The 22,618-nt window shown below is 44.6% G+C and overlaps 1 protein-coding gene across 3 annotated transcripts in view; it reads right to left on the bottom strand.

Annotated features, from left to right (window-relative positions):
• The window catches only part of LOC110521237 (GRAM domain-containing protein 2A), a 52,812-nt gene that overhangs the window by 14,623 nt on the left and 15,571 nt on the right, over window positions 1–22,618 (bottom strand). For 2 of the 3 annotated variants that reach the window (XM_036968803.1, XM_036968804.1), the window contains exons 2-6: window positions 22,047–22,166; window positions 11,676–11,733; window positions 8,403–8,475; window positions 4,044–4,147; window positions 1,861–1,959 (exon numbers count right to left, since the gene is read on the bottom strand). In XM_036968803.1, coding sequence (XP_036824698.1) covers window positions 1,861–1,959; window positions 4,044–4,147; window positions 8,403–8,475; window positions 11,676–11,733; window positions 22,047–22,165 — 453 coding nt within the window. In that variant the 5' untranslated portion in view covers window position 22,166. The remainder of the gene's footprint in view (window positions 1–1,860; window positions 1,960–4,043; window positions 4,148–8,402; window positions 8,476–11,675; window positions 11,734–22,046; window positions 22,167–22,618) is intronic. The other variant, XM_036968805.1, reaches the window with a different exon arrangement.

Genomic DNA, 22,618 nt, shown 5'->3' with positions numbered 1-22,618 from the left:
AACAAATCTGATCTAACAATGTGGATATTTATCAAATCCGTCATGATCAATGTATTGTAACAGGCCCACAATATGGTCACTAAAAACACGATTTGGATATATTTGGCTGTTTTCGTTGCATAACATTTAGAAGTTTTTCCTTTTCAGGTTTAGAAGTGACTGTTAAATGCTAACTCCTGTTCGTATAAACTGGCGGCATAGCTAGCATCCAAAAATCAGAGGTGGTTGTCAAAGTAGTTTTTACCTGTAATGCAGTTGATTGATGACATGAACATGTATTGGGGTTGACATCCATACAAGCATTTTTACTTCAACGTAGTGTGAAATACACAAATAAACAATAGCCTTAAATGTAGACTAATTTTGCTGGGGGGGGGCAAATGGGGAGATTCGTGATGGAGATGCAGCCTTTGTACTTCATGTTGTTTTGGCTGAGCTCCTATGTCAAGCACCGGGAAACAAACTCCAACATCTCAGTAGAGAAAAGATCCTGTCTTTTTATTTAGCCAGTTGCTCGTAAATTAGCTGGATGGCTATAGAGATTATCCCTGAATCACTGTGAGTTGCGGTTCAGACCTATTTATTGGATGCTCAAACACACAATGTTTAAAGGGCGTTTAGAAGTCCAAATCTCACCAGCGTCGTGGTGTGACTCAATGGGTTAACATTCCAAATTAAACACTAACAGCCTGATCCTTGTTCATTCCTTTACAAGGAGACTACTCAAACACCTCTGAAGAACTGGAAGGTCAACGTGGATCTGACATTTGACCTTTACCCTGATGTCGTATGTTCTCAACTCAAAGCAGTGTCTGTTGAGAACCAACTATACAGTATGTGAGCTGTGTGGCTGCGCTAGCAGACTTGCCTCAGACTGAACAAGTCAAAAAATCAGCGTGGATCCTCTACCTTTGGACCCCCGGGAGGATTGCTTCATTTGAAGTTGTGACTGACATTAACGCTCCGCGTGTGCTACCACGTGTGCTACCACGTGTGCTACCACATGTGCTGACTAGGTTACATTCTGTTTGGTTCAGGTGTTCTCAAACACGCTATTTCATGTTGTTGAGTGTGGCTGTTAGCTTCATTAGGCTGACTATCTGATGATCTGGTTGTTAGCCTTGTTGTTAGCCCGGCTACCTGGTTGTTAGCCTGCCTACCTGGTTGTTAGTCTAGCTTCCTTGTTAGCCTGCCTACCTGGTTGTTAGCCTACGCTTCCTGGTTGTTAGCCTGCCTACCTGGTTGTTAGCCTACGCTTCCTGGTTGTTAGCATGGCTTCCTGTTTGTTAGCATGGCTTCCTGGTTGTTAGCATGGCTTCCTGGTTGTTAGCCTAAGCTTCCTGGTTGTTAGCCTACGCTTCCTGGTTGTTAGCCTGGCTTCCTGGTTATTAACCTGGCTACCTAGTTGTTAGCATGGCTTCCTGTTTGTTAGCATGGCTTCCTGTTTGTTAGCATGGCTTCCTGTTTGTTAGCTTGGCTTCCTGTTTGTTAGCTTGGCTATCTGGTTGATATCCTGCCTACCTGGTTGTTAGCCTAACTACCTTGTTGGTAGCCTGGCTGTCAGCCTGACTGTTTGCATTCTGCAATGCTACATCTTTGCTTTCCCTTGTTTGGCAAGACTAAGATAAGTTAAAGTCAAACAGGACTGGCCCTGAAACAACCTCCCTACCACTTTGGTGTCTGCAGATAAGCACCTACAGTATGCTAGCTGTCTGCTATCTGTATGCTAGCTGTCTGCTATCTGTGTGCTAGCTGTCTGCTATCTGTATGCTAGCTGTATGTAGTATTAACTGTCTGTGAGTGGTATAGCCTTATTGCATTGTACTGCTTTGTACTACACTGTTGTGTACTGTAGCGTACCTTCTGGCTGGTGTCCACGGTGATGGCCAACCCGTTGGGAACCAGGCCTGCCGTCCTGTGCTTCTTCACCAGCCGTAATGACACCACTGGAATGGCCACCTGTAAAGGAAATGCAGCAACATGGTCACCAGCTGCAGCTCATAGAATCCCTTCATTCCCTTAGTGAGACGCAGTAACATTGTTAGTTACACATTGAGACCCAGTAACATTGTTAGTGACACATTGAGACCCAGTAACATTGTTAGTGACACATTGAGACACAGTAACATTGTTAGTTACACATTGAGACACAGTAACATTGTTAGTGACACATTGAGACACAGTAACATTGTTAGTGACACATTGAGACACAGTAACATTGTTAGTTACACATTGAGACACAGTAACGTTGTTAGTTACACATTGAGACACAGTAACATTGTTAGTTACACATTGAGACACAGTAACGTTGTTAGTTACACATTGAGACACAGTAACGTTGTTAGTTACACAGTAACATTGTTAGTTACACAGTAACATTGTTAGTTACACATTGAGACACAGTAACATTGTTAGTTACACATTGAGACACAGTAACGTTGTTAGTTACACATTGAGACACAGTAACATTGTTAGTTACACATTGAGACACAGTAACGTTGTTAGTTACACATTGAGACACAGTAACGTTGTTGGTTACACAGTAACATTGTTAGTTACACATTGAGACACAGTAACATTGTTAGTTACACATTGAGACACAGTAACATTGTTAGTTACACAGTAACATTGTTAGTTACACATTGAGACACAGTAACGTTGTTAGTGACACATTGAGACACAGTAACATTGTTAGTTACACATTGAGACACAGTAACATTGTTAGTTACACATTGAGACACAGTAACGTTGTTAGTGACACATTGAGACACAGTAACGTTAACATTAGCCTGGCGTAGGGCACAGGACACGTTAGCCATGTCACATTTGTGCTAAAGCCCAGAACCCTGAGACTTTGTTCCCATGTAAAGAAAGAGGGAGCAGAACGGCTCAAAACAAACAAGAGTGAAAAAAAGGAACAAATAAATGTTTAGTCAAGCCGGAGTGTAACACACGGTGAGTGACAACTAGCCGGGGTTTCAGGGTCAGTTGACACTGCATGTGCTTTCTCTTCAGACACTTCAATTGACTGGCTGGTTATTGGTCAGGAAGACCATTGGTCAGGAATATGATTGGTTAGGAAGACGATTGGTCAGGAATACGATTGGTCACGAAGACCATTGGTCAGGAAGACCATGAGAATAGAGTAACCATTCTCATGTTAGGTAGTTGTCAATTCAATATAATTATGTTATTCATAGCAGCACAACACCAATATTGTGTCATTGAAAAGCATAGGTCTAGACTTTGATCTGGATGCACATTTGAAATAAGTCAATTGGTTCCAAATATCCTTTCCTCTTGAAAACTTTTTAACACTTGACTGTGTATGTGACCAACGATTTTATTATTCAGACCTTAATTTCACTTTGCTCCTCCCTTTTATGTTGTATTCCCAGGTATCATGAAAGTAATGATTTGTAAATAAGGAAATTGGGTCTCAACTGAATTCCCTAACTGTAAATGAAGTCAAAATCTCGTAAAACAGTTTGCTGTTCAATGAATAACCTGGCTCCCACGTCACTTTATTGTACTGTATTTGAATACCTGCATCAAACACACGGCATATTTCACGTTGAACATTTCCCTTGTGAAACAACATTCCCAGCTCAACTTGACATTAAAAGGGTTATACGGATGTCCCCTTAGGTGAACCCTTTTAGGTTCTAGGTAGCACCTTTCATTCTAAGAGTGTACTATACAATAAAGAGAAAACCTGAATGCAGTGAGATTCATTTGAATGTCTTTTGCGTTCAGGTTGTTAAGTGCCGAGGCTGCATCAGACATCTTGATTCTCTATTCAAAGAGAGAAACATTCAGCAATTGAACAGAGATGACAGACATCCATTTATCTTGGAATGAGTCAATGGAAAACATGGAGATCAAGTCCAGAAAGAAAACCTGTTTATCAACTGAAATGATCATACCGACAGTGTTGTACTCGATGATAAAGTCTACTCCCTCTTTTCATTGTTAGAAGAAAGCAGCCATTTTGTGTCAAGGCCGAGGGCAGTTGCAATTCCCACTGGAACATCACCACTCACCTTGATGTCCTTCCCAAAGAGGTTGGCATAGAAACACAGCCAGTTGCGGGAGATGTAGAGGCGGCCCTGAAGTAGGATGTCTCGGAGGAGAGCACAGGAATACACTGGGAATGGGAAAAAGACACCATAAGATTGGGAATACCATAAGAGATGCATTATAATACTGATCTATTTCATTCAACACACCAGAGGGAGGATGCTCAGAGCTGGAGACTAGCCTCGGGAATACAACACATGGCTGAGTGGATTCACATGACATAGACTGACCAGGTGAAAGCTATTATCCCTTATTGATGTCACCTGTTAAATCCACTTTAAATCAGTGTAGATTAATGGGGAGGAGACAAGATAAAGATGGATTTTAAAACGTTAAGGCAATTGAGACATGAATTGTGTATATGTGCCATTCAGAAGGCGAATGGGCAAGACAACATATTTGTGCCTTTGAACAGGATATGGTAGTAGGTCCCAGGCACATCGGTTTGAGTGTGTCAAGAACTGCAACGCTACTGGGTTTTTCACGCTCAACAGTTTCCCTCTGTATCAAGAATGGTCCACCACCCAAAGGACATCAAGCCAACTTGACACAGCTGTGGGAAACATTGGAGTCGACATGTTCCAGCAGCCCCGTGGAATACTTGACACCTTGTTGAGTCCATGCCCCGACGAATTGAGGCTGTTCTGAGGACAAAAGGGGTTGCAACAATACTAGGAAGGTGTTCCTAATGTTTTGTACACTCACTGTATACGAGTTGGCTTCAAACCTACACACGGAAGGAAAGGGATATGAACACTGTTGATGGGTGGTGATTTCCATTTAAAATATAAAAACATAACTCAATTTACAATATCAGTATGTCATTTTCATAATCCCTAAAATATTTTCTTCAGGGCATACACATACTAACAAATAGATCTTTAGACACCCAAACAACAAATTATAAAATGACCAAAAAACAAATAAACTCAATTCTATTCTACTATTATATATATATATATATATTATATAATTCTATTCTACCACAGATTATGAAGCAACGTCACAAGACACGAGCTATGAGTCATAACCAAAACAAAAACAGCCTAAAATGGCAAAAAGATGATGTGTGTCATAATGACTCATTTCTAGCTAAATGTAGCAGGCTGGTACAGGGTTGCCCAGACTGGTGGAGAGTGAGAGGGAGGGATGGAGAGAGAGGGGGGTAACAAAAGAGAAAGAGAGAATTAAAGAGGGATTAAGGAAGATGGAGGGAGATGGAGGTGATTCATCACTTCAGAGAACGCGTTTCCACTGCTTTACACCACTCCAGCCGACACTTGGCATTGCACATGGTGATCTCAGGCTTGTGTGCGGCTGCTCGGCCATGGAAACCCATTTCATGAAGCTCCCGACTCACAGTTATTGTGCTGATGTTGCTTCCAGAGGAAGTTTGGAACTCGGTAGTGAGTGTTGCAACCCAGGACAGATGATTGTACGCGCTACACGCTTCAGCACTCAGCGGTGCCGTTCTGTGAGCTTGTGTGGTCTACCACTTCACGACTGAGCCGTTGTTGTTCCTAGACGTTTCCACTTCACAATAACAGCACTTACAGTTGACCAGGGCAGCTCTAGCAGGGCAGAAATTTGACGACCTGACTTGTTGGAAAGGTGGCATCCTATGACGGTGCTATGATGAAAGTCACTAAGCTCTTCAGTACGGGCCCTTCTACTGCCAATGTTTGTCTATGGAGATTGCATGGCTGTGTGCTCGATTTTATACACCTGTCAACAACGGGTGTGGCTGATATATAGAGTATATAGTGCATTTCGAAATACCCTGGTATGCGGTATAAACGGTATTTCGCCCAAGCCTACGCTGAAGCCTGAGAGTTGTGAAGCCTGAACACTGAAGCCTGAACACTGAAGCCTGAAAGCTGTGATGCCTCCTGCTCCCAACAGACTCCTGAAAGGGATTTGAAAAAAAAGGGGGGAATTGATTGAGTCAGGCTCAAATCACATGTCCAAATTGATGTGTAGCCTAACTTTTTAAATGCGTTTTAGTGACTAGCAAGTTTGGCGTGGTTTTAATGTCCATAAAAGTAGGAATTAAATATGAATACATCTCAATTATTGTATTGTAGCTATACAGGACCTAGCTTAGTGTACTGTACAATCAACCTCTGCACATTGGAGTGGAGCAAACTCTCTATTCAAACTAAGTGCAGATTAACACCCCTAAATCAAAATGTTTCGACTTGGACTGTTTTCTTCACACTACACAAATGTGCTGCACACATTCACATCCAAGCCAGATGGTCCACCAATTAGTATGAAGCATTCTAAGTTCAGTAGTGTGCTAGTATGGATATTGGCTCATAGACAGTACACTGTTAAAATGAAGTGCTTTGTAACACCCAAAACGAATGGCAACTGAGCTGCCACCAACTTGAAGGAGCGAAAACCTTAACTTATTATTGAAACACATCCTCCTGAGATGTTTGGAAATACGTAACACCACTTAATCAAGTGGACTGGGAACATTAGCAGAAAAGGTTGAAAACACCCCCAAAAAAAATTGAGTCCTGTCTAGTGCAGAATTATATACCTTCTCTTTTGGTGTAGTTTCCTCTCTCTAAAGCTTCTAAACATCATTATGATGATGATTTTGAGTCCTGTCTAGTGCAGAATTAGATACCTTTGTCTGGTGTCTTAATGTTAACAGTGTATTTGATAATTTGCCGTTCTATACCGATTTGGAAGGCATTGTCAAGCACAGTGCTCAAAGTACCAGCGGTAACTGGATGTTGACCTGCAGGAAATGAGGCCTTTGCACTTTCCACTGACAATCATACATGGGGGGAAATGGGTGCTGTGCTCATTGAACGTCAATCAGCCTTATGGTTTTGATGTCTGTTTATCACGATCCCATTACGACTCATGGCACGACACGCTGCCTAATCCTAATATAGAAATATACTCTTCTTTCTTCAGACATGTATACAATGTTGTGTGAAAGAATCATGAAGTTACCCACAATCCTCTAAAAACAGAGTCACGTGGCAAGATAGGAAATGCAAGGAGATTAAAACCAAAGAACTAGGGCCTCCCGGGTGGCGCAGTGGTTAAGGGCGCTGTACTGCTGTGCCAGCTGTGCCACCAGAGACTCTGGGTTTGCGCCCAGACTCTGTCGTAACTGGCCACGACCGGGAGGTCTGTGGGGCGACGCACAATCGGCCTAGCGTCGTCCGGGTTAAGGGAGGGTTTGGCCGGTAGGGATATCCTTGTCTCATCGCGCACCAGCGACTCCCGTGGCAGGCCAGGTGCAGTGTACGCTAACCAAGGTTGCCAGGTGCACGGTGTTTCCTCCGGCGCATTGGTGCGGCTGGCTTCCGGGTTGGATGCGCGCTGTGTTAAGAAGCAGTGCGGCTTGGTTTGGTTGTGTATTGGAGGGCGCATGACTTTCAACCTTCGTCTCTCCCGAGCCCGTACGGGAGTTGTAGCGATGAGACAAGTAAGTAGCTACTAAAACAACTGGATACCACGAAATTGGGGAGAAAAAAGGGGTAAAATTCAAAAAAAAAAAAAAAAAATCAATCTGTTTATTGTCTCTCTTTTTGTTAAACTTAATGAATGATTTTGAGGAACATGTTAAGGTTACATTATTTTGGTAAAAATTAAATGAACAAATCACTGAAAATGACATGCATAACTTTTTTCTAATATATTTTGAAATAGGTATGGCATAACAGAGGTGATACATAGGTGGGAGAAACAGAGTGAAGGGTTGGAGCTGGGAATTGAACCCCTGGTCGTCAGAAGAGGGGTGACCTTTCTAAACCGGGTGTGTTACCACTAGACCACGGGCAGCCAGGTCACCTGTGATACAAGTCGGTATTCAACGTCCATCCATGTCTGAGTACGTCAGGAGATGATGTGGAAACCAGCCACTAGGGGCAACAGTGAGCGCTGTTACCTTTAAGTAGGCTTGGGTTTTGTTTACGGGGATGGTGGACAGGCAAAAGCATCTGCCTCTCATTCCAAAGGTTGCATGTTCAAAGCAAACGATACGAAGTAAAAATAAAATAAAAAATAAATTTAAGCCTATCCCAAACCTTAACCCTTACCTTAACTATTCTGAGTTAATGGCTAACCTTAAGAATTCAGAATGAATGCCTAAACTTAATCTTGAACGATACAGACATGTACAGTAACAAGACATTTCGAAATGTGATGTTTGGAACACCTTCAAAATTTGACGTTTGAGAAGCACGGCGTCTAATTCTGACATGAGACTTGTTGAGAGCTTGTTGCATCATAGACAGACAGTGGTATTGGATATTGGATCAGTGTAAGAGGAATAGATGGTCTCCCTGACCTACCTTTCATAAGGATCTCCTCCTTGGGGACGCTCTGGAACAGCTTGTGGTACTGGGAGTTGTATTTGCTGACGGTCTGTTAGGGGGAGACGGGTAAGACGGGGGGACAGGGGTACGATGGAGGAGACGGGGGTGAGAGAGGGTGAGACAAGGGGGAGACAGGGGTACGATGGAGGAGACGGGGTGAGACAGGGGGGAGACAGGAATAAGATGGAGGAGACAGGGGTGAGACGGGGGAGATGGGAATAAGATGGGGGAGACAGGAATAAGATGGAGGAGACAGGGGGAGACAGGAATAAGATGGAGGAGACAAGGGTGAGACAGGGGGAGACAGGAATAAGAGGGAGGAGACAAGGGTGAGACAGGGGGAGACAGGAATAAGAGGGAGGAGACAAGGGTGAGACAGGGGGAGACAGGAATAAGAGGGAGGAGACAAGGGTGAGAGGAATAAGAGGGAGGAGACAAGGGTGAGACAGGGGGAGACAGGAATAAGAGGGAGGAGACAAGGGTGAGACAGGGGGAGACAGGAATAAGAGGGAGGAGACAAGGGTGAGACAGGGGGAGACAGGAATAAGAGGGAGGAGACAAGGGTGAGACAGGGGGAGACAGGAATAAGATGGAGGAGACAGGGGGAGACAGGAATAAGAGGGAGGAGACAAGGGTGAGACAGGGGGAGACAGGAATAAGATGGAGGAGACAGGGGGAGACAGGGGGGAGACAGGAATAAGAGGGAGGAGACAAGGGTGAGACAGGGGGAGACAGGGGGGAGACAGGAATAAGAGGGAGGAGACAAGGGTGAGACAGGGGGAGACAGGAATAAGATGGAGGAGACAAGGGTGAGACAGGGGGAGACAGGAATAAGATGGAAGAGACAAGGGGGAGACAGGGGTGAGACAGAGGGGAGACAGGAATAAGATGGGGGAGACAGGAATAAGATGGAGGAGACAGGGGGAGACAGAGGGGAGACAGGAATAAGATGGAGGAGACAGGGGGAGACAGGGGGGAGACAGGAATAAGATGGAAGAGACAAGGGGGAGACAGGGGTGAGACAGGGGGAGACAGGAATAAGATGGAGGAGACAAGGGTGAGACAGGGGGAGACAGGAATAAGATGGAGGAGACAAGGGGGAGACAGGAATAAGATAGAGGAGACAAGGGGGAGACAGGGGTAAGATGGGGGAGACAGGGGTAAGATGGGGGAGACAAGGGGGGGATAGGGTGAGACAGGAGAGGTGGGTGAGGTTCCTTTCAGAAAATGTTCACTCACTGTTTTACTTCTCCCAAACAGAATCCTGTCACACTGTGTTGTGTTCCAAATCAGACACACTTCCTGTGTCACACTGTGTTGTGTTCTAACTCAGACACACTTCCTGTGTCACTCTGTGTTGTGTTCCAACTCAGACACACTTCCCGTGTCACACTGTGTTGTGTTCTAACTCAGACACACTTCCTGTGTCACACTGTGTTGTGTTCTAACTCAGACACACTTCCCGTGTGACACTGTTTTGTGACCTGATCTCTTCCTGAGTAACATCTAACAGTGCTCCCTTCCCTTCTCTGTCATCTGTAGTGGTGTGACAGACAATCCCTTCCCCTCTGTGTCTCAGCCTGGGTTATAATTGAGGCTCGACCAAAGACAGTACAGTATGAAATGAAGATTGGCCAAAACGGCTTCTCCAATAGAAATTCCAGATCACACTTGTCGGCGATGTCATGGCGATGTTGGCTAGCTAAGCGAGTAGAAACACGTCATCAGGGCTAACGGTCGTCTCTTGTCAAATCAAAGCCACTCTTTCGATATAACGTTGTTTTTGACAAAAAATGAAATCATATCAGGTTGTCACTTTCACGAGGTTGTAGTAATAACATGTTCCACTTCAGACATTTTGGTTCCGATCTACGTTGGGCCTTTAGATTTCGATCGAATTAACAACTAAAGAATCATTTTTCACTTCTCTCACTGATTCCTCAAACACCAAACTCTGGCCTGGTCTACTTGGTCTGTTTCGCAAGCGTTTCAGGAAGTCTTGCGATGATGCGCCTCTGGGTTAAGAAACTCTGTGGCTAGACACTAGAAGAAAGTTATTTGTTTCTGGCCATTTTGAGCCTCTAATCAAACCCGCAAATGCGGATGCTCCAGATACTCAACTAGTCTAAAGAAAGCCAGTTGTATAACTTCTTTAATCAGGACAACAGTTGTCCTGACATGATGACTCCTTGCTGTCCCCAGTCCACCTGGCCGTGCTGCTGCTCCAGTTTCAACTGTTCTGCCTTATTATTATTCGACCATGCTGGTCATTAATGAACATTTGAACATCTTGGCCATGTTCTGTTATAATCTCCACCCGGCACAGCCAGAAGAGGACTGGCCACCCCTCATAGCCTGGTTCGTCTCTAGGTTTCTTCCTAGGTTTTGGCCTTTCTAGGGAGTTTTTCCTAGCCACCGTGCTTCTACACCTGCATTGCTTGCTGTTTGGGGTTTTAGACTGGGTTTCTGTACAGCACTTTGAGATATCAGCTGATGTACGAAGGGCTATATAAATACATTTGACTTGATTTGTCAGCTGTGCTTACATAATTGAAAAGGTTTTTCTAATGATCAGTTAGCCTTTTAAAATGATAAACTTGTTATAATGGAGGCTAGACAGAGACAGTAGTTCCTTTTCTGGGTACGTCTGTGGGTGATTTCCATGTGATAAATAGCCCTGTGTGTGTGTGTGTGTGTGTGTGTGTGTGTGTGTGTGTGTGTGTATAAGTCTGGTAGAAGGCTATTTAAATCATAAGTCATACGATGTGATCCATTCAGAGCTCAAGTTGTCACCTACTGTTGACTCTGTGTCGGTAGGTGAAGCTTTGACTAGACAACCTCACATAATAATAAACATCCTAAAACTCGTACCTATATGACCTGCATACAATATATAACAAGAACTTCATGTTTCCCAGGGAACCGACGTAACATTCATACATCATCACTTCATGTTTCCCAGGGAACCGACACACATCATCACTTCATGTTTCCCAGGGAACCGACATACATCATCACTTCATGTTTCCCAGGGAACCGACATACATCATCACTTCATGTTTCCCAGGGAACCGACATACATCATCACTTCATGTTTCCCAGGGAACCGACATACATCATCACTTCATGTTTCCCAGGGAACCGACATACATCATCACTTCATGTTTCCCAGGGAACCGAAGCAACATTCCAGTGGGTAGAAACACCATAACAAAACAGTGGAATCTGGACACAGTAAAAACAACTCACCGAGCCCCTGTAGCATTTCTTGACATCTTCATACGTCAGGTCATCAATCAGTTGCAGCCTGTAGAGGAGGGAGAGAGGAGAGACAGGGGAGAGGCAGGGGAGGGACAGGGGAGGGACAGGGGAGAGGCAGGGGGAGGCAGGGGAGAGGCAGGGGAGGGACAGGGAGGGACAGAGGAGAGACAGAGGAGAGACAGGGGAGAGGCAGGGGAGGGACAGGGGAGAGGCAGGGGAGGGACAGGGGAGGGACAGGGGAGGGACAGGGGAGAGACAGAGGAGAGACAGAGGGGAGACAGAGGAGAGGCAGGGGAGGTACAGGGGAGGGACAGGGGAGAGGCAGGGGAGGGACAGGGGAGAGACAGGGGAGAGGCAGGGGAGGGACAGCGGGGAGGCAGGGGAGGGACAGGGGAGGGACAGGGGAGAGACAGAGGAGAGACAGAGGGGAGACAGAGGAGAGGCAGGGGAGGTACAGGGGAGGGACAGGGGAGAGGCAGGGGAGGGACAGGGGAGAGACAGGGGAGAGACAGAGGGGAGACAGAGGAGAGGCAGGGGAGGTACAGGGGAGGGACAGGGGAGAGGCAGGGGAGGGACAGGGGAGAGACAGGGGAGAGGCAGGGGAGGGACAGCGGGGAGGCAGGGGAGGGACAGGGGAGGGACAGGGGAGAGACAGGGGAGAGACAGAGGAGAGACAGGGGAGGTACAGGGGAGGGACAGGGGAGGGACAGGAGAGAGACAGGGGAGAGACATGGGAGGGACAGAGGAGAGACAGGGTAGAGACAGAGAAACAGAAAAGGTGAGGAGTGGTGACACTGTTTCTATGGTTTGTCACCATCATTGCTGATGATTCGTTTGTAGCGTCAATTTATTCTTCATATAACATTACGATAGCATGTACTGTTAAACTGCTGTAATGATGAACATATGACTCTTAGATTAGAGTGACACACACAAGCCCAGTCTTATTCTCGCTTTCTCTCTCTCTCCCTCCCTCTGGCACTCGCACATCTAAAGTGATTGATGCTGAACTAAGACCACTAGAGCCCAAAGTAGGCGCACTCTAAAATCCCCAAGGAACTCTTATAGACTACTTCCTATTCCCGGCCCAAGCCTGGCATTCTATATTATACTGTACATACAAACCAACATAGAATCAGAACTGGTGAAATTCTAGAACCTGACTGTACCTGTTCATATAATGACAAGTCTGTTAAAAGAATAGATCACCCAATTTACAACAATGACATATTGGTTTCTTTACCTTGTACAGTGCATTTGGAAAGTATTCAGACACCTTGACTTTTTCCACATTTTGCAACGTTAAAGCCTTTTCTAAAATGTATTAAATTGTTTTTTCCCCCTCATCAATCTACAAACAATACACACAACACTCCATAATGACAAAGCAAAAACAGTTTTTTTCTAAATGTTTGCAAATGTATAAAAAAATCAAAAACTTAAATATCACATTTACATAAGTATTCAGACCCTTTCTTTACTCAGTACTTTGTTGAAGCACCTTTGGCAGCGATTACAGTCTTCTTGGGTATGACGCTACAAGCTTGGCACACCTGTACTTGGGGAGTTTCTCCCATTCTTCTCTGCAGATCCTCTCAAGCTCTGTCAGGTTGGATGGGGAGCGTTGATGCACAGCTATTTTCAAGTCTCCCCAGAGATGTTACATCGGGTTCAAGTCGGGGCTCTGGCTGGGCCCCTCAAGGACATTCAGAGACTTGCCCCGAAGCCACTGCATTGCAGGATAAGGATCCAGTGTGCTTAGGATCCTTGTCCTGTTGGAAGGTGAATGTTCACCCCAGTCTGAGGTCCTGAGCAGGTTTTCATTAAGGGTCTCTCTTTTCTCCCCAATTTCGTGGTATCCAATTGTTTTAGTAGCTACTATCTTGTCTCCGTACGGGCTCGGGAGAGACGAAGGTTGAAAGTCATGGGAGGGCTTGGCCTAGCGTCGTCTGGGTTAGGGAGGGCTTGGCTGGTAGGGATGTCCTTGTCTCATCGCGCACCAGCGACTCCTGTGGCGGGCCGGGCGCAGTGCGCGCTAACCAAGGTTGCCAGGTGAACGGTGTTTCCTCCGACACATTGGTGCGGCTGGCTTCCGGGTTGGATGCGCGGAAGAAGAAGCAGTGCTTCTTAACACAGCGCGCATCCAACCCGGAAGCATCCAACCCGGAAGCCAGCGTTCTTAACACTGTTCACCTGGCAACCTTGGTTAGCGCGCACTGCGCCCGGCCCGCCACAGGAGTCGCTGGTGCGCGATGAGACAAGGACATCCCTACCGGCCAAGCCCTCCCTAACCCAGACGACGCTAGGCCAATTGTGCGTCGCCCCACGGACCTCCCGGTCGCGAACCCAGAGTCTCTGATGGCACAGCTGGCGCTGCAGTAAAGCGCCCTTAACCACTGCGCCACCCGGGAGGCTAAGTTAGAACATAAATTCTCCTGTGGTTCTGGGGTAAGTTAGAACATCAATTCTCCTGTGGTTCTGGAGTGTTCTGGGGTTAGTTAGAACATCAATTCTCCTGTGGTTCTGGAGTGTTCTGGGGTAAGTTAGAACATCAATTCTCCTGTGGTTCTGGGGTGTTCTGGGGTTAGTTAGAACATCAATTCTCCTGTGGTTCTGGGGTTAGTTAGAACATCAATTCTCCTGTGGTTCTGGGGTTAGTTAGAACATCAATTCTCCTGTGGTTCTGGGGTTAGTTAGAACATCAATTCTCCAATGGTTCAGTTTGTTGGATTCTAGTTTGAAATACACTTATTCTGATGACACTATACTAGAACGTATTGATTACTTTACTTAAATGTTGATTAATGTGCACTTGTCCCTGTAAAAAAATGTTTTTTTAAAACTCAAACTATATTTTGGGGTCAATGGAGATTGGATAATAACTAGGAGCATGGAAAGTTACTGAGTGAGACAATGGGGGATACAGGGAGTTTACATTCTGTCGAACATGGTATTGCTAAATCACATGGATCATATGGAGGGAGGCAAAGGGCAACAGTCTGGCTTCAGTGAGGAATTTGGCATAAGGTCAGGTCAGATGAAGTGAGAAGGAACATTCCTATTAGACACATGTACTTTCATGCCCACAAAGATTCCAGCAGGAAGCGGGGCCATGACTACACCAGTGAGAGGAACCAATGTAAGTTCCTGACTAGCAACAGAGATGTGTTGGCTATGTAGATATGCAAGGAGGTGACTCCTCCTAGTAGGAGGGTAGAAATATATGTGCTTCTCCTGTGGTTCTGGGGTTAGTTAGAACATCAATTCTCCTGTGGTTCTGGGGTGTTCTGGGGTTAGTTAGAACATCAATTATCCTGTGGTTCTGGGGTTAGTTAGAACATCAATTCTCCTGTGGTTCTGGGGTTAGTTAGAACATCAATTATCCTGTGGTTCTGGGGTTAGTTAGAACATCAATTCTCCTGTGGTTCTGGGGTTAGTCTGAACATAAATTCTCCTGTGGTTCTGGGGTTAGTTAGAACATCAGTGACAAGCTAAGGTGTCAGGTCGACTAGTCATACTGTGTGCGCGTCCTTACTCAACATTGACAGGAGATTTTTCAAACAAAAGACGATTAATAAATTGACAAAACGGAAGGCAATAAACAAAAACGTGTTTCTCACAAGTGTAACGTACTGTAGGTTGTGATTTCTGCAAAACACATGTCCACTCCGACAACGAGAACGATAGAAAACTTACTGAAATTACCATAACCAAATAAACATTGCAGATTCTAAATGAAACCTGTTAGAATTAAAGTGTTACATATAGTCTACAACTGGTGATATTTCTAATGGGAAAGTTTTAGACATAGAAAACAATGAAGTTATGAAACAATAAATACCCACAAAATGGCAGGAGAGAGTCCATTCTGGAGAGAGATGTGCCTTATGCATCTGAGCCATAATCCCCCAAATCAGACTGCTTGACAACAACAAAAATCTAATGTTTTCAATACAGTCCAGTTTTGTCGTATAGTATTCCATATAAGGCACCCAGACCTTATGAAAGTTTCCCAGTATACCCACAATCTTGTAATGAATCAAACCTAGTGATACATCCAGTATACCCACAATCTTGTAATGAATCAAACCTAGTGATACATCCAGTATACCCACAATCTTGTAATGAATCAAACCTAGTGATACATCCAGTATACCCACAATCTTGTAATGAATCAAACCTAGTGATACATCCAGTATACCCACAATCTTGTAATGAATCAAACCTAGTGATACATCCAGTATACCCACAATCTTGTAATGAATCAAACCTAGTGATACATCCAGTATACCCACAATCTTGTAATGAATCAAACCTAGTGATACATCCAGTATACCCACAATCTTGTAATGAATCAAACCTAGTGATACATCCAGTATACCCACAATCTTGTAATGAATCAAACCTAGTGATACATCCATTGCGACATTGTGGGAGGATAACCAACCTTCCAATCGATGGCAATACATTTCTTAGCCGCTATAAAATGCTAGATTACACAGTTTCTTCAGATAACAGTATCCAGTATCAACATTTCCAAGCAAACAAAAACAGGGCGTATCTGTAGACGTGATGAGATAAAATAACATACTTTTTAGCTAGAAATCAGCCAGCCTTCACAAGACCATAACATATGGAAATATGTTTCCTGGTGTGTGTTACATCTCCACTGGAGGAGACTTACATTTCTGAGTGCTTGATGTTCAGTTTCACTGACATATAGTTTATTATACACTGCTCAAAAAAATAAAGGGAACACTAAAACAACACATCCTAGATCTGAATGAATGAAATATTCTTATTAAATACTTTTTTCTTTACATAGTTGAATGTGCTGACAACATGGAGTTGTGCTTATCAACCCATGGAGGTCTGGATTTGGAAAACAACACTGCAGGCTGATCCAACTTTGATGTAATGTCCTTAAAACAAGTCAAAATGAGGCTCAGTAGTGTGTGTGGCCTCCACGTGCCTGTATGACCTCCCTACAACGCCTGGGCATGCTCCTGATGAGGTGGCGGATGGTCTCCTGAGGGATCTCCTCCCAGACCTGGACTAAAGCATCCGCCAACTCCTGGACAGTCTGTGGTGCAACGTGGCGTTGGTGGATGGAGCGAGACATGATGTCCCAGATGTGCTCAATTGGATTCAGGTCTGGGGAACGGGCGGGCCAGTGCATAGCATCAATGCCTTCCTCTTGAAGGAACTGCTGACACACTCCAGCCACATGAGGTCTAGCATTGTCTTGCATTAGGAGGAACTCAGGGCCAACCACACCAGCATATGGTCTCACAACGGGTCTGAGGATCTCATCTTGGTACCTAATGGCAGTCAGGCTACCTCTGGCGAGCACATGGAGGGCTGTGCAGCCCCCCAAAGAAATGCCACCCCACACCATGACTGACCGGTCATGCTGGAGGATGTTGCAGGCAGCAGAACGTTCTCCACGGCGTCTCCAGACTCTATCACGTCTGTCACATGTGCACAGTGTTAACCTGCTTTCATCTGTGAAGATGCCAAACGTCCTGCACGGTGTTGGGCTGTAAGCACAACCCCCACCTGTGGATGTCGGGCCCTCATAACACCCACATGGAGTCTGTTTCTGACCGCTTGAGCAGACACATGCACATTTGTGGCCTCCTGGAGGTCATTTTGCAGGGCTCTGGCAGTGCTCCTCCTTGCACAAATGCGGAGGTAGCTGTCCTGCTGCTGGGTTGTTGCCCTGCTACGGCCTCCTCCACGTCTCCTGATGTACCGGCCTGTCTCCTGGTAGCGCCTCCATACTCTGGACACTATGCTGACAGACACAGCAAACCTTCTTGTCACAGCTCGCATTGATGTGCCATCCTGGATGAGCTGCACTACCTGAGCCACTTGTGTGGGTTGTAGACTCCGTCTCATGCTACTACTAGAGTGAAAGCACCGCCAGCATTCAAAAGTGACCAAAACATCAGCCAGGAAGCATAGGAACTGAGAAGTGGTCCGTGGTCACGAGCTGCAGAACCACTCCTTTATTGGGGGTGTCTTGCAAATTGCTTAGAATTTCCACCTGTTGTCTATTCCATTTACACAACAGCATGTGACATTTATTGTCAATCAGTGTTGCTTCCTAAGTGGACAGTTTGATTTCACAGAAGTGTAATTGACTTGGAGTTACATTGTGTTGTTTAAGTGTTCCCTTTATTTTTTTGAGCAGTTTTTTGAGCATATAGTACCTTCTCTGGATGGTTTTAAGCTGCAGTAATTTATGTCTTAGATGATATGAACATGACTGGGCCTTCACACACACATCTGTATCCATTCATCATCATACAATAGCGTCTCCCAGGTCTTCCTCTCATTTTTGTTTTACATGTTTTGTGTCATTGGTAAAAGACTATCAACACTTGATACAGTTTGGAAATCATCTTTAGAGGTTTTGTCAAACTGACATATAATTGTTTCTTGTTTGTCCATTGCTGCACAGAGGGAATAAAGTGTTGCATTGGAAAAAATTCTCTGGTCTTCCCTGGATGCCTGACCCTGATGAGACTCCTGCCACCATGTTATCCTGCTCAGATAAGGCATGACGAAGAATGATCTTGGTGTACATTGACATTTACACTTTATATTATCCAAGAATAGGTTGATTGGGATTATCCAATCAATGGTTCAATAATTGAAATTACCATAATTCCCAGATCTCATACTGTGGCTTTAAGCTGCTGTCCTGTAGCTACTGTACTGAAGGTCTAGCCATCAAATCAAGATGGAACTTTGTATCCATTCACTGATTGTTATAATATATTTGCAAAATTCACGTGAACTCTGTAGACTGGTCTTCCCTGGCTGTCTGACCCTGCTGGGACACCTGTCACCATCTGATCCTGCTAAGACATGATGAGCATAGTGTTGTGCACCATGACAGTGAAGTCTGTAGAGCTGTTTATACCGTGTCAGTGTGAAAAGTAGGGAGTTACCTAGGGAAACTGACAGATCAATAGCATTACATTGCTATACTGACTCTAATAAAAACTGACATTGCGCTTTCAAAAAATGTCAGAATATCAGTCTTTTTTTTAACTCGGGAAGTCAGTTAAGAACAAATTCTTATTTTCAATGACGACCTAGGAACAGTGGGTTAACTGCCTTGTTCAGGGCTAGAACGACAGATTTTTACCTTGTCAGCTCAGCGATTCGATCTTGCAACCATTTCGGTTACTAGTCCAACGCTCTAACCACTAGGCACCCTGCCACCCGGTCGTCAATCGTTTGGCTGCTGGATTCATCGTTTGATTAAGGTAAAAATAATAGTTAACGTTAGCCAACTTTTTGGCTAAAGGTACCCTTAAAGAAAATCATTGCAGTTTTGAAATTGTGGTATTTTGGACACAGTAATTGCAGAATAACTGCAGTTATTCTTTATTTATTTTTAACTAGGCAAGTCAGTTAAGAACAAATTCTTATTTACAATGACAACCTAGGAACAGTGGGTTCAGGGGCAGAACGACAGACAGATTTGTACCTAGTCAGCTCAGGGATTCGAACTTGCAACCTTTCGGTTACTAGTCCAAAGCTCTAACCTCTAGGCTACCCTGCATCCCCAGTTATACTGTACTCTGACTACAATCTTTTTTCATAGATAAAACTGCTAACTGAGAAGCTGACCTTCCTTTGCCAACCTAGGATCACAAGGCTGGGTAGGTATGATGACACCACTGTGGGCCGTGCCCAGATTGCCAGACCTCCCTCCACTCCCTGCCTTCAGGGAAAAGAGAAGGCTGATCTGAACTGAACCAAGGACATGTTACATCAAGAGTATTAAACAGCTCCCATTCGCCACAGTCATCTGTAATGTATTTCATCTGTGAGCCACACCAAATACGCATATACACGGAGTGTACAAAACATTAGGAACACTTTCCTAATTTGGAGTCATGGTCCCAGGGCATGAGCCCGGTGTACCCGGTCGGTTTTCAGCCACGATTACTACAAGTTTAAGGTTTAGTTAACTGGCTAGACCAGTGGTTCCCAACCACCTTGATGGGATAAAAAAAAAATCTGTGGCAGAACTAAACTTTTATTTAGTGGTGATGACCTCCATCTCAGCTGATCCATACAGCCGGCCCTGGTTGGTAGCATCAGGAAGTGACCTCGATTTCTAGGCCTTCTCACGATCGTTCTGAAAAATAGAAAAATAACCGAGCGACAACGAGACGTGGAAGTTGGGGTAACGTGAGACAATCTAGGGGGAAACATTGGGTTATTAATTAATTAATTAACTTCTTCCACTCAACCTTTAGTATTTTTATATGGTTTAATATAGACAGGTATATACTGAATATAGAAGGAGATAAAGTGAGAATAATTTTTTTTATTTCACCTTTATTTAACCAGGTAGGCTAGTTCTCATTTACAGCTGCGACCTGGCCAAGATAAAGCAAAGCAGTGCGACACAAACAACAACACAGAGTTACACGTGGAGTAAAACAAACGTACAGTCAATAACACAATGGAAGAAGAAAAAAGAAAGTCAAGAAGAGGGGATTGAACGGTGAAGAGAGAGAGGGGATTGAACGGTGAAGAGAGAGAGGGGATTGAACGGTGAAGAGAGAGAGGGGATTGAACGGTGAAGAGAGAGAGGGGATTGAACGGTGAAGAGAGAGAGGGGATTGAACGGTGAAGAGAGAGAGGGGATTGAACGGTGAAGAGAGAGAGGGGATTGAACTCCAGTCTCCGGTGGGGAGGCACGGCTCTGCACAATTTAGACAGGATACAAGTTGTACTAGTGTGGTTCTCTAGTCTAGTCAGTGAGCTGAAGTGTGTGTGTGTGTGTGTGTGTGTGTCTTTTTTAAATGTTTTAAATACTGCGATTTGAAGTCAGATATATATCCAAACACTTGGATGAACTGTTGTAATCCTAGAAATTAATAGTATAATAACTCTACCAAATGTACATTCTACCTCAATTACCTCGACTAACCAGTGCCCCCTGTATATAACCTCCACATAGACTCTGTACTGGTACCCCCTTCCCACCCAGACCTCGAGACAGTCTTCCCACCTAGTCACCAATGTTGAATCACAAGGTGTGATTCTATTCTACTCGATGCCAACGTAAATAAATAGGAAGGGAAAAGGAAACAGACCACAGAGACCTTTAACTGTCTCTGATGGGCAAGCTGCCAGTGTTTGGCAGTCCTTTGTTGTATTCTAAGCTACTAACTCCTTCTGTACACATAGGGGCCTGCAGGGTGGAGCAGAATTCAGGTGGGGACTTGTAGGCTACTTCTTGGAACTAGGGGGCACTATTTTTATGTTTGGAAAAATAACGTTCCCAACGTAAACAGGCTATTTTGTCAGGACCAGATGCTAGAATATGCATATAATTGTCAGATGGGGATAGAAGATACTCTAAAGTTTCCAAAACTGTAAAAATATTGTCTGTGAGTATAACAGAACTGATATTGCAGGCGAGAGCCTGAGAAAAATCCAATCAGGAAGGGACTCTTATTTAGAAAGCTCTGCGTTCCTATGCGTCCCTATTGAGCAGTGAATGGGATATCAACCAGATTTCTTTTTCTATGGCTACCCTAATGTGTCTAGTGTCACAATGCATAGTTTCAGGCTTTTATTTTGAAAATTTATTTTGACAACATTGCGTCAGTGGTCAGCTGGAGGCTCTCAGAGTGTTTTGTGCGTAATAGACAAATGCGGCCATTGTTTCTCTCTTTCCTACTAAGAAGCCACCAGTCCCGGTTGATATATTATCGAATAGATATTTGAAAAACACCTTGAGGATTGATTATAAAAACGTTTGCCATGTTTCTGTCGATATTATGGATCTAATTTGGAATATTTTTCAGCGTTGTCGTGACCGCAGTTTCCGGTGGATTTCTCAACCAAACGTGAAGAACAAACGGAGGTATTTCGGCTATAAAAATAATACTTATGGGGCAAAATGAACATTTGCTGTCTAACTGGGAGTCTCGTGAGTGAAAACATCCGAAGCTCATCAAAGGTAAACGATTTAATTTGATTGCTTTTCTGATTTTCGTGACCAAGCTGCCTGCTGCTAGCTAGGCATAAGGCCCCTTGTGACAGCATGGGGAGACACTATCCATCTCTTTACCACTCTGGAGTCCGCTGGGAGGGAGACGACTTTCACACTAGAGTCGGAGGCATCTTCGACTTTTGCGCCGAACGCAAGCTAAAATAACAATAACACTCATTTCTGGTATCCATGAGTTCATCTGACTGCTGGGAAAAAAGGGCGTAACTGCCAAATGAACCAACTATCCCTTTAAAATGAGCATTGAGGAGGTATTGGGAGGATTTAGCTGATCCTAGATCGGTGTCAAAGAAGAGGAGATGCCTCACCTGAACTGTGGTTGGCAGTGCCCATCGTCCTCCTTGGCGGCCTCGGTCAGCAACTCCAGCGGGCTCATGACACTGATGTCATCACTCTGCTCCTGTTGGTCCATCATCATCATCATCATCCTGAGGTGACAGAACACGACACCCCATCACAGACTGAGAAAACTAAATGATTAACACATCACTCACACACAAGTACACAACCTATTCTACTCGTTGTTGCCTAGTCAGACCGTACTGTGCTGCCAGCTGATATGTCCTTTTCACATTGGCCTTTTCAGAAACAATGATGGATTCACAACCAGGCAGCTTGGTTTCACTCAGCGGCGTGAAGCCTTATATACTCCATGTCCCAAAGGAAGGTTGGTCAGAAAAAGATGAGAGAAGCATGTCTGAGGAAGATCTGGTGACAATTCCTCTCCTTAGCATGTGTGGCTAATGCAATTATTTCCTGACACAACTTCCCACTTGCGCCTAGACCTTTCTTTTCAGAACAGTTTCAAAGGGCTTTTTCCTGTCTGTAGTTTTAGCAGATGTAAAGTCAATAGGAAATGCCATGCTGTGGAACACCTAGA

The sequence above is a fragment of the Oncorhynchus mykiss genome, chromosome 30 (assembly GCF_013265735.2).
Source record: "Oncorhynchus mykiss isolate Arlee chromosome 30, USDA_OmykA_1.1, whole genome shotgun sequence".
Lineage (NCBI taxonomy): Eukaryota > Metazoa > Chordata > Actinopteri > Salmoniformes > Salmonidae > Oncorhynchus > Oncorhynchus mykiss.
Note: the sequence above shows the minus strand (reverse complement) of the source record. Positions and strands in the feature narration are given on the sequence as shown.